Consider the following 12,970-nt stretch of genomic DNA (forward strand, 5'->3'; position numbering starts at 1 on the left):
ATTGCTGCAGTCATCGCAGCGAAAAGAGGTCCTATATCTTGTTAAGGTAGGTGGCATGGCTATTTGTTCCTCATACTGTGTTGTCCGTTGACTTCTTTCCAGGCAGTGCTTTGCTTTTTTTTTTTTTTAATTTAAGTCACACATACACAAAAAAGTTGCGAATCTTTATTATTATTATTATTACAAAAACCTCCATGGAGTCAAAGACTCATCATGGGAGGTCCACTGTTATACACACAGTTTATCATACTGTGCCTTAAATATATTCACTGTCTCTGCACACACCACACTCTCGGGCAAAGCATTCCAATCACTCACTACTCTCCATGCAAAAAACCTGCTCCTCACTCCCTTGCTCACACCCTCCTTATACAGCTTCCAGGAATGACCTCTTGTTCTCCTGCTATCCTCACCCATTCTGTGCAAAACCTCCCCGACGTTAATCTGGTAATAACCACTCAACAGCTTATGTGTCTCAATCATATCCCCCCTCCTCCTTCTATCCACCAATTTCTGCAAATTGCATTTTGTCAATCTGTCTTCATACTCTACATTCCAGAGACCAGAAACCACCTTAGTCAATCGCCTCTGAACTTTTTCCAACGCAATTTCATCTTTTTGAAAACCAGGTGACCAGATCTGTGCACAGTAATCCATATGTGGCCTGATCAAAGCCTTATACAAAGGAACCATAACATCCTTACTTCTACAAGTCAATGTCCTCCGCATCATTCCCATTATCCGTTGTGTTATCTTCACTATTTTAGCAACATGTCCCCAAAATTTTAGGTCCTTGTCTACAATCACTCCCAGATCTCTCATTTCCTCTACCTCTTCCAAGATATTCGCACCGATTGTGTACTTTACATCCCATCTCTGCTTCCCAAATTTCAAAACCTTACACTTTGAGACATTAAATTGACATCCCCACTTATTTACCCATTCTGACTGTATTCAAGTCCTCTTGCAAAGCTACAGCATCCACACTACTCCTGATAGCTCTGCCCAACTTTGCATCATCTGCAAACAACTTCACATCACCATTCAGACCTCTCCAGATATCATTTACATACAAATTAAACAGCAATGGACCCAAAACAGACCCTTGAGGTACACCACTAGTAACTTTCCTCTTCTGCGATATCGCTCCTCCATAGACAACTCGCTGATACCTATCAGACAACCAATCTCCAATCCAGTGAACCAATCTACTGTTCAGCCCCATCCGTTCCAATTTAATTACCAGCTTGTCATGTGGCAATTTATCAAATGCCTTTGCAAAATCTAAATATACCACTGTATATGCAATACCCTTATCCAACGCATTTGTCACTTTATTATAAAAAGTAAGCAGGTTGCTAAAGCATGATTTTCCTTTAGTAAATCCATTATTTTCCTTTAGTAAATCTTTATGTACATTTAGTTCTGTTAGTGGGCTAAGGATTAGATAAGCTCGATTATCTGCTTCAGAGATCAAAATGGGACTTAACAGACCTCCAGTCAGATGGGAGATTGTGGTCTCAAAATGAGCAATGAAATTCACTACTGTCTAAAGATATTCACCAACATCTATGCCTATATGAGATGCAAACTTACAGCCTGTTGCTCAGAGAAAGGATTTGTTATCCATTCTACCAACTGTGCCGTTTTTGTAGTCTCAAAACCACATGCTGTTTATTTCTTTGATGAAATTATCTCTTCACAAATAATCTTCTATATCTATCCACCCGTAGTTTTAACTTCTTTAATTGGTGGAGTAAGTTAATTAACTTCAGTTCTAGCAAGTAAGTTGAGTTCTGTCACCTCAAAGGGAAAAAAAAAATTATACCATACTTATATCTAATTTCTTTTTTATATATTAGATTATCATAGAAAACAAAATTGTGAAAGTGTTTAAAGGAAATAAATATTTTATATCAATATTTTGATATATTCTATCAGGGAAGTACTTTGACAGTAGGCATTATTTTAAGAAAGTCTTTTATTTGCAGATAGTTATTTACAAAGTAGCTGCAATTCTTAATTTAGTGACTTCTCATCTGTATTTTGCGGTAATCACTGTGCGTTTAAAAAAAAAAAAAAAAAAAAAAAAAAAAAAAAAAAAAAAAAAAAAAATTGTTTCTTATTCATGTACTGTAGAGTTGTTATACAAGTATGTATAGCAATTTTCACCAAATTATGTATTGGATGGGATATACCTCTAATAATTTCATACTCGTTTCATTAGCAGCCTTTTGGTGTGAATGGGTATGCATAAATCTTCCTTATTTTGAGCTGATTATTGAATTTAATAATAATTCTAATTATTGAATTTAATAATAATCATCATTTTGTTATAATGAAAATTTATGGATGATCTTGCAGCTTTGTTCCTGCAGCGTATTTTGGATATTATTTGTAATTGTGGGTGTATTTTTGTGCTAGTTTGCCTATTTTTTTTATAGATGAAAAGGACAAGTTTCCATAATAAAAAAAATTGTGCTGAGTTTGCCTGAACTTAGCACTGCATGGAAAGGGTGCATTCACGTAAAATTCTTAGATAAGATTCCTTTCATTACAGATAGGATTTAAAGTCTTTCCTAAGCAAAAGTGCATGGTGAAACCAATGATTAACATTATGGTGACAAGTTAGGTGTGGGTCCGAGCAGCGCATTCAGCAGTGGTACAATACGGATGGTGATGATTGAGGAATGGTCGAAAATACTTGACTCATCACAAACTAGTGGAATGTAGACATGGGAAAGGTAGAAAGTGTGATCAGGGCAAAAAAGAAGGTGCATGTTATTGAGGGGTATGTAATTTAGGTTATTCTGAAAAATAATGCTATTGCATTATTTATTTCAGCATAGTGTATTGTTGCATAATGTGCCTAGTACTTCTATTTTCATCGACATATTCTTGTAGGAGTAGGATGATATGTTCATTCAGACAATAATTTATTGTTTAATTTACTGAATGCATGCATTTTTATTTATCTTGTAATTAGATTATGTTGTGTTACTAGTGTATATAATTAGTATATTAATATCATTGGCTGCTCCGGCTAGAAAAAAAAGTCAAAGCAACTTTGTGTTTTCAGGAGTGCGTATGCTTGATGGAACTGTTACTGATGAAGTGGAAGCAAGAGCATTAAGCCTTAATCCAGATCATATTGATATATACAGTGCCTCATGGGGTCCAGAAGATGATGGTAAAACAGTTGATGGGCCAGGAACATTAGCAAAACAAGCTTTTGTTGATGGGGTCACTAGTGTAGGTATAATTCCATGCAATTCCAGTTTTATTGCTGTATTATATGCAGTATATAAACAAACTGAAACAACAATTAATAATTATTATTAATTTAAAATTTCATTGTTTGATGCTCCAGTTTGCTTGATATTGGCTTCTTTGGAATTAATGGAAGAGGATCATGTTCAGCTTGTTCTTTCAGTATACTTCATAAGTGTCAAAAAACAAACAAACATGATAAAAAAAACATGACAGATAACGTAGCTTTGGGAGTAACTTTAAAGATTGTTGTTATTCGAGCAGTGCATAGTAAATGCTATGCCTAGAGTCACTGCCTAAGAAATAAGTTATTTACCAGAGTGAGAAACTGATCTTGAGCAAATGCATCACAGCACACATTGGTTTGAATCAGTCTTGTTTCATGCCTAATGGTTGTCCATTATTTTAATTAGCCAAATTTGGCCCAATCATATCTATCCAATGCAATGCATCATGCAATGATGTTGTTGGCTGCTTTTGGTATTTTAATAGTTTTTTTAATTGCCACTATGTTTGGTATAAATTGTTGAGATTTACTTTATTTTTGTGTTTGCTTTCATCTGCACATCTTTCTAGTTACACATTGACTGTTCTGGTGAGGAGACACCAGTTTATTGTGACTGTTGATTGTGTTGGTTTTCGAGTCAGTTTCTTTCTGTTTACTGGGTGAAGAAAAATATAGTTTCTTCAACATTTTCTGGTGTGTATCAAAATATTACAACAGCTTAACACAAATTTTTATTACTAGTTTGTATCAACAGTTTTTCCAAATTGTTCTCTTATTGTAGAAAGTATCCCCTTCTTGGAGATGTGTTTTGGCATTAAGGGTAAATTAGTGATCAGAGCTTGCTCCACTTCTACCACGAGTTGCCTTGGTCTTGCACTACCTGTGGGATCAGCTAGTCTTGCATAAATTGCAGGCGCAAACTTGACATTTTGTCTATTTACTTACTTGGAAAAAATGGAGTAAAACCAGGTTTAAAATTGCTTGGTATCTTTAACATAACTATACCCAAGTTAAAAATACTTTCTACATCTATATCTCCTCCTGAGATTTTTATTTAATAAGGTTATAACACCTTATGGTAACTCGTTTTGGTAAAATACTTACAAGCTCTGCATTACTAAATCTTGGTATTTCTAGCCTGGCTCCCCACTGATGAGACCTCAATAAAGGTCGAAACCAGTCTGGGTAGTGGCCCCTTGCCTTTAATACAAAACATCAGACATCCCCTTCTTGGAGATGTGTTTTAGCATTAAGGGTAAATATTAAGATTAGTGATCAGAGCTTGCTCCACTTCTACCACGAGTTGCCTTGGTCTTGCACTACCTGTGGGATCAGCTAGTCTTGCATAAATTGCAGGCGCAAACTTGACATTTTGTCTGTTTGCTTACTTGAAAAAAATGGAGTAAAACCAGGTTTAAAATTGCTTGGTATCTTTAACATGTTCTCTTATTTATCAGATCTCTAATCATGTTTTGCATGTCAATGTTGTAAACCACTCCTAAATGCAGCACCCTACGTTATATCTGTCTTCCTCTGGATATCTATCCAGTTATTTGTGATCCAGACACTATTTTTTTTTATTTTGCTACTTTTTCATCTCACTTTTTGGTTTAATCCTATACTATCTTAGATTTAGATTATTGATTTTAAAATAAGTAGATCTAATGTCAAGTTTGTTCATGCCTTCATTTTTAATATTACCATGTCATTAATGCCATCTGCTCACTCCTTCAGTTTTTTTTTTTTTTAAGAACTCTTGCACATATCTATAGTCTTATATCTTATTTTTATTTTGGTAACATTTTTTTAACCCAGCTCACAGAAAGTGGATGAAGAGGTGTGTGGAGTCCTTCGCTGAACAAGTTGAGCTCAACCAACTAGAGAAAAAAATGTGTGACATAGCAGGAGGGAGAATGAAAGAAAACAATGAATTGGGAAAATATGAAAGAGCAAGAAATCGGAAGTAATAAGAATTATTCCACATTTCTTGATCAAATCTCCAAAATTATTGAGATTTGATCAAGATTTTATGGAGATTTGATGTCAGAAGATGTAATTAATGAGAATGTGATGAAAGCATGTTTCCTAGGTGCAAAGATAGAGGATGTTAGTATAATTGTTTGCTTGCAGACGGGAGAAGTGGAAGAACTGGTTGTTTTGGCAGGCATGAATGATTTGAAGGGTGAGAACTATGCAGCGAGAGAAGATATGAAAGAGTTTGCTGATAGAAGCAAGAAAGTTAAAGATCATGAATCTGCTGTCTCATTCTGATATGACTGGATTGAGAAGAAAGGTTATGATTACTAATGAGTCAGTGAGAAGATTGTCTGGGAAGAAGGGTGTGCAGTACTGAAATGATTATGCAATGCTGAATGCAGTTTTACAGGTTCAGATCTGAATGGATTGGGTGATGGGTCCGAATGGGTGTTGAAATGCATGTACATGAGTTGTATCAGAAATAAAGGAGAGGAATTTTTGGTATTGTTCAGCTCGACTTAGTAAAAACCATATCATTTTCTGGTTGGCAGAAAATGATATAGTTACAGGAATTGCATGTTGGTACTTTCAGCCCTGGTGGAACTACCAGGAATTTCCCAGTGGATCAACATACAAATAGATCTAATTATCTGCCATAGTGTTTTTAATCATTTAAGTGTAATTTATATTTTAAAAAATGATTATTAATAAAAATGGCTTCTCCAAATGCATGCAGCAAAAATGCACATATGATAACACAATGAAAGTGTTCAGGTAGCCCATGACAATGAGATTGACATTCCCACCTGTCTCATATAGTAATGTGCATGTACGCACATTACTGGACTTGTGCTACACTATTGTGCAAATGTATATCAGCCATTCAACTATTCAGCATTTATTTGTTTACTTTGTAATTATATTTTCAAGTTTCACCAGAAACAACCCCTTCAAGAAAAATTTTTGAACATGTCCTTGCAACATAGAGATTTGTAGTGATGGCAAATGAAGTCTCCAAACTGAGGAATGTCAATATGTGTGTTGAAACAGATTGTAAAGATAAATAGACTAGAATTCAGAAAGAGATTTCTAAATCACTTGGTTCTAATAACATACAGTGACATCCAAAAGAAACATTTTATAAATATGTATGATGCGACAATGGATAGAAAGATCTATAATCTTTATGAAGAATAAAAAAATACTGGATTCCAAGTATTTTGAAAATATTCGAAATCATCTGCAAGAAAACACTTATAAAACTAAGCGAATTATTTAAAAAAATAGCAGCAATATTATAAAAGAAATATTACAAGCATAGCTAGTGGATTTTTCAAGAAAATGGAGAAAATTCAGTTAAAGAAGTTTCTGGTTTCAGTCTATAAATATGTATCAACCCTGGTGGACCAAAATGGAGAAAATTCAGTTAAAGAAGTTTCTGGTTTCAGTCTATAAATATGTATCAACCTTATCTTGAAACAAGGTATCCTGTGAGGGATCAAAACTAAAATACATTCTAAAAACAGATCACTAACATTCACGTTACAAAAAAAGACTGACTTGGTAAAATAAACAACAAAAATTGCAACATCAGCAGCAACTGTACTCATTCTCTCTGACTTTTTGACTTACTTAATGAATTAGTGTCAAAAATTTTTTTTTTCAAAAATAAAATATGTATTAATATTTAAGAATAATGTATAAATATTTATAATATGTATAAATAGGCATAAGCATTAGCCCACCTGCTTGGCGAACTGAATGAAAATAGGGTGTGGATTAGAATTCTGCTATAATGATGCATGTTTGCAATTACTTTTATGTAGGAGATGAATTGATTTATCCAAGGGAGATGATATCATCCTCTCACTCACTGGAGGTTTAAAGTGACTGAAAAAAGTTCCATGTTTCTTCTCTAGGATTTCTAGATTAGATAATAATAAATAAAAATACTTTATATTAATAAAAATAATTACAGATATGATAAATATTTCATTATATATAAAAACAATTGACAATATTGGAGCATTAACACATGATGGATAATTTGGATTAAAATTGGTGACAAGACATTAATAATACAGTAAATATAGTGAACTTATTATGATTATAAGATCACCGAAAGATAACCATCCTTTCTACAAATACTCTGGAGTTTATAGCATACACTGTTCATGTGGTATCAATTACATCGGACAGACATCAAGAAGTTTTGAAACAAGAAAGAAGGAACACAGGCTATGTTAGGAATAACAGACATGATATATCAGGCCTTTCTTCCCACTTTGCCTCTACCAACCATAATATTGAATGGGATATGAGTCATATGCCCCTACATAGAAGAGAACTACCACTCCAGAACTTTCAAAGAAGCTGCTACAGTTACCCGTTCAACAGGTAACTTAAATAGAATCAAGGCCTAATCTTACCAGATATATGGAAAACTCTAATCAGATCATTTAACCAAAAAGAAATGAACTTTCATGAAAATTACATTAACTATCTCAACAAATAAAACATTGTACTTGTGACACGCGTATCATATCACTGTTTCATGTTCAGTGATAACTTTATATAATTTTTAGAATTGTCGATTAGTTTTTTGGTTTTTGTTACTTTCTATCGCCTAGCAGTGTATTCCTTTGAAAATGCTGACAGATATTAGTCAGTGAAACGTTGGATATTAAACTATTATTTACTTGGCTAGCTTACAAATAAGTCTTTAATTATTAAATAGTGAACTTAATTATGGGATACTATCCCTTAAGAGTGGAGTACTATCCCTTACCCCTCCATGTGGGGCACCTGTTCTTGGTGGAGGGGATCTCCCAGTGATGGTACTGGCCCTTTTCATTCTTTCTCTTTTTCTTTGCTTTTCTTCCCATATTCTTTGCTCTACTTCTCCTGAGTCTTTTTCACTATCCTTTTTCCAGAGCACCACCATCACTGGGATCCAACGCCCTGCTGCCGTGTGGTGCAACTCGTGGACATCCGAAAAGGGGGATCCTGGTAGTCTTGTACTACTTTGGCCCCTGCTTCGTGAAGACGGGTAGTCCTGGATGGCCCAGCCAGGATCATTCGGCTAGTGGGCTTGCCTGCAAGGGTCAGCGGTGTTGCAGTAAGTTTCTCACCCCATGGTCCGGGGTCGGGATCCTAGACCTGCTGCAGTGCGGTATAGCATCCAGGGTAGCCCTGGCGTTCCACTCCTGAGCACAGTCTTTGCTTGCCGGGTAGTGGATGTCCATGTGTGGCTCTGTGGTTGGTGGGGAGCTCTGGTGCCGAATTAAAAATTCCTTAAATTTGAATTCTTCATCCTCAGATGTTTCAGGGATCCTAACAAAGTCCCAACCAAGTACTGATAATATAGACACAGCATATGGAAACAGAAGTAAGAAATAAAAGATATCGGATACTAATATAAATGTACCAACCTTTTTAATCATACATGCAACAGGTGAAAAACCAATTGGGAAAATGTCACCCTTCTTTATCCAAAAAGGTTTAGAAGGACTGGCAGGGCCTCCCAAAACTGTCAAGAAATTGCGTTCTGGTGATATCCTAGTGGAAACAATGTGCAAATAACATTCCAAGAAACTACTGAGAGCAATGACAATGGGTGGAATACAAATTGCAGTAACACCTCGCAGAACACTCATTTCCATTAGAGGAGTGATATCAGAATGGGATCTCCTTGATGTTCCTGATGAGGAGATATGTTCAGAGCTTAAAGATCAAGGAGTGACGGGTGTGAGGTGTATCCTGATACACAGGGATGGTCGCCTGGTCTCAACCAAGAACATCATCCTTACTTTTGATACACCTAGACCTCCAACATCTGTTTAAGCAGGGTATCTCAGCTGTCCTGTTAGAATGTACATCCCTAAATCTGCTGAGATGCTTTAAATGTCAAAGATATGGACATGCCCAAACTGCCTGTTGTGGTAGTAAAGAACATGATAATAAGTCTTGCTGTGAAAAAAAAAAAAACTAAATGTGTCAACTGTCAGGGAGATCATCCAGCATACTCTCGTGCATGTCAGAAATGGAAAGATGAAAAAGAGATACAGAACAAAACATAACATATCAGGATGAAAAAGAAAGCTGGCCACCATTACACCTGTTCTGCGATCCTCTTATGCTGAAAAAGTAACAATTAAAAAAGTGCCAACAGCAACTCAAACATGTATGTCTATTCCACCATTTGATAATTTCACCATACCTGAACTTTACGATTGCAAGTGCTTCTCTGTTGAGTGCATTAATCACAAGACCTATGGCCTTACTCCAGAGACAACTTCAAAAATGGAGCCATTCGATGAAAACTCGCCTGTCAAAAAAATTATGGAGACTTCACTCAAAGATAAAGCACCAGACACTCGCGCAGAAAAAATGGATACCTCGATACCCACTGAAAGCAAACTAAACATACCAACTGACCCTAACACATTTGATGTTTTGAACACTCTACCAGAGGAAGAGATGGACACTGGCCATCCATACTTACCTAAAACAGTGGATAAATATAAATCTGACAAAGGCAAGCCCTGAACCTCTCGAAAACCAGACAAGTCAATAAAATCAAGACAATAGGAAAATTTTTACAATGGAACTGTCGTGGGATCCGCCAGAATATTGACGATATCAAGATGTTGTTGCAGAAACACAAACCTTTCTGTTTCTGTCTACAGGAAACTTACTTCAGACCCAATGAGGACTATACTTTTAGGAATTTCACTGTTGTACATAAGGATAGAACTGGAGATGGTCCTACTCATGGAGGAGTAGCTATCCTAGTGGGCAGTCATATTCCTTTCCATCAGGTCCAACTTAATACTTCTCTGGAAGCAGTAGCAATTTGCTTTTCTGTGGGATTTCTTATTACAGTATGTTCAATTTATTTACCACCAAATGCTGAGTTAAATGAAATTGATCTTGATAACCTTATCTCGCAACTGCCTTAACCCATACTTTTGATGGGGTAGTGCCAACACTAATAGACGAGGTTGAATTATTGAAAAAATTCTTGATAATAATAACCTTTCCCTTCTAAATAATAATCTCAATACTTTCTTCCATATGCCTACCTGCTCATATTCTGCAATTGATCTTACAATCTGTTTCCCTTCCATTCTTCCACTGCTCATGTGGGACGTTGAAGAGAACATATATGGAAGTGATCACTTTCCTGTTCTTTGTACAATGTCTTCACAGGAACCATGTTCACCCACATGGATACCTATATGGAAAATGGACCAGGCTGACTGGAACACTTTCTCTCGTCTTGCAAAATTTAATGCTGATGCCATCAGTCAAATACCTATCAATGAAGCTGCAAAATATATAACAGAATAATTAAAAGAAACACGTATTAACCACAGTGAAAATTATTTAATTGTAAATATTTCATCCTAAGTATCTTAGGACATCATCAGTACAGTAGTTTTAAACAATAATAGGAATAACATACAGTTAGGGTGCTGGATTCCGCTCAGTTCTGCGGGATTCCCAGCCGCATCGGAATCAAAGGAAATGAAGCTGCAGATGCAGCTGCTAAATCAGCTCATTCCTTCTCCACATACTGTTTGACAGTTCCATATACAGACTACAGACAACTTATAAGATCAAAGCTAATTGCTCAGTGGGAGTTAACATGCCAAGAAGCATCAACAAACAAATTATATAACATTAAACCTGAAATTAAACACTGGCATTCTAGTCAACGTGCAAAGAGAAGGGAGGAGGTTGTTGTTGCTAGGCTCCGCATAGGTCACAGTCACCTTGCGCATTCTCATTTACTGAGAGCTGATGACCTTTCCATATGTGAAAAATGCAACACACATTTCACTATTCATCATATTCTTGTAGATTGTCAAAACTTTACACGAGAGAGGAATGAAATTTTCACCTATCTAACCAAGCCATATACACTCGGGAAAATGCTAGCACTCAGGCAAATTGCATGAGTCTACTAGCATTTAATTTTTTAGAAAGAATTAATTTGTACAAACACATTTGACCATAAATTTGTTTATATGTAAATACATTTTTGCTTAACTTAACTTTTTTACATACATACATACATATTATTCATTAAGTTAAATCTGACCAATTATGTATTCCTTGATCTTGTATATTTGTATCACCCTGCTGTAATTTTGTTAATATGTAAATACCATAATGTTAAACTTAAATTTTATGCATCAATGCTGTATAATAATTCCTTTTATTAGTATAATAATGTTTGTTGTAATCTTACTAGATGTAGACACTGCTTTCCTTGACTTGTTTTGTATATACATATAGTTAACCTATAGTTATCTATTTATGTACTGCTGAAATATTTGCAGTAATTTTGTTTATATGTAGATATAAACATCACTTAACATACATTTTGTGTGCATCTTCTTTACTACTTTATTTTTCGAATAATCATGTAGTACTGTAGGACATCTTACCTATTTGTGTACTTTCTAGTAATTCTGTTTATATGTATTGCTAAATTTAATTCTCATCCACATATTGTATAATAATCCCTTTTTGCCTATTTTTGTACTGCTATAAAGGCATCTATTATAATTTTACATATATGTAGATACTGCATTTTTTGGCTTAGTGTTTCATATATTATGTATTAACTTATATTGTTAACAATTTTTGCACTACTGTAATAACCTCTGACCTTTTGTGTTGCTGTGTCCGCTGCAGCAGTTCTGTTTACCTAGAGATGCTGCTTTGTGAAACTAGATTCTTGTAGAAACATATTGTTTACAATTTTCTGTAAATGCTAATGTTGTAACCTTTAGTATGGCACAGTATGACCTTTGTAGTTTTTGTGCCAAATAAACTATAAACTAACCAACTATCCCTTATGATGATACAAAATAAATATTTTTGTAAAAATATGATAAAGAAACCCTTTAGCTTTCCCATGTTACTGATGTACTATAGGCTGACACCTTTTTATGGGTAGAAAGTTGCATAAAAGTGCATGATATCATGCGAAAAAGATGATAAAATAAGTAATAAGATGTTCTTAATGAACTAACTCAAGAAGCAGTTTTTTTTAATATTTTTATTATTATGTGGCTTTTAAGGACTCATCGAGGGAGGGATTCCGCTATCCACCAACTACATAGGACATCACTGCCATCACATGAAAGGGTGGATAATTCCGATGATGATCGAAAATTATGTACCCTATTACTGTCTAATGCGTACTGATCCTCGCTAAACAAAAGAAAATTCTTAGAAAACAAAACGAAATGATATAAATATAACAGAGGAAATAAATACACATAACATGCACAACAAATTTTACAGTGATTTACTGCTCCATTACCCCTCCCCCCCCCAGGCCATGCCGTCTATAGACATTCCAGCTAAATCTATGATTATTCCTTCCATGATTATTCATGGAAGATATTCCTTCCATGCCTAAATTAATCACTTGAGCAACATTATTAGTTCATTGAATTAGCTACTCACTATAGTTATTTACTGAACTACCAAATGTACTCAGTGACTGTTTATTATTGGTTAGTTATTTATACTTTGCAAACAGTGGGGGAAAGGACAACCTCGTCATATTCGATACCATCAAAACATTGTCTTTCCTTTTTCTTTTGCAAAAGAAAAGGCAAGGCCTACCCTATCTAGCTCACCTACCCTTACCCATAGTAATACATAAATCACCAGATAAGATCAAATCTCCTTTCT

The 12,970-nt window shown here is 35.2% G+C and overlaps 1 protein-coding gene across 2 annotated transcripts in view; it reads left to right on the forward strand.

Annotated features, from left to right (window-relative positions):
- Fur2 (furin-like protease 2) overlaps positions 1–12,970 on the forward strand; it is a 471,861-nt gene that overhangs the window by 190,227 nt on the left and 268,664 nt on the right. For both annotated transcript variants that reach the window (XM_090402961.1, XM_090402962.1), the window contains one exon: positions 3,080–3,252. In XM_090402961.1, coding sequence (XP_090259087.1) covers positions 3,080–3,252 — 173 coding nt within the window. The remainder of the gene's footprint in view (positions 1–3,079; positions 3,253–12,970) is intronic.

Source organism: Typopeltis vanoorti, chromosome 13 (genome assembly GCF_054136105.1).
Source record: "Typopeltis vanoorti isolate ZY-2024b chromosome 13, IOZ_Tvanoo_1.0, whole genome shotgun sequence".
Classification (NCBI taxonomy): Eukaryota; Metazoa; Arthropoda; class Arachnida; order Uropygi; family Thelyphonidae; genus Typopeltis; species Typopeltis vanoorti.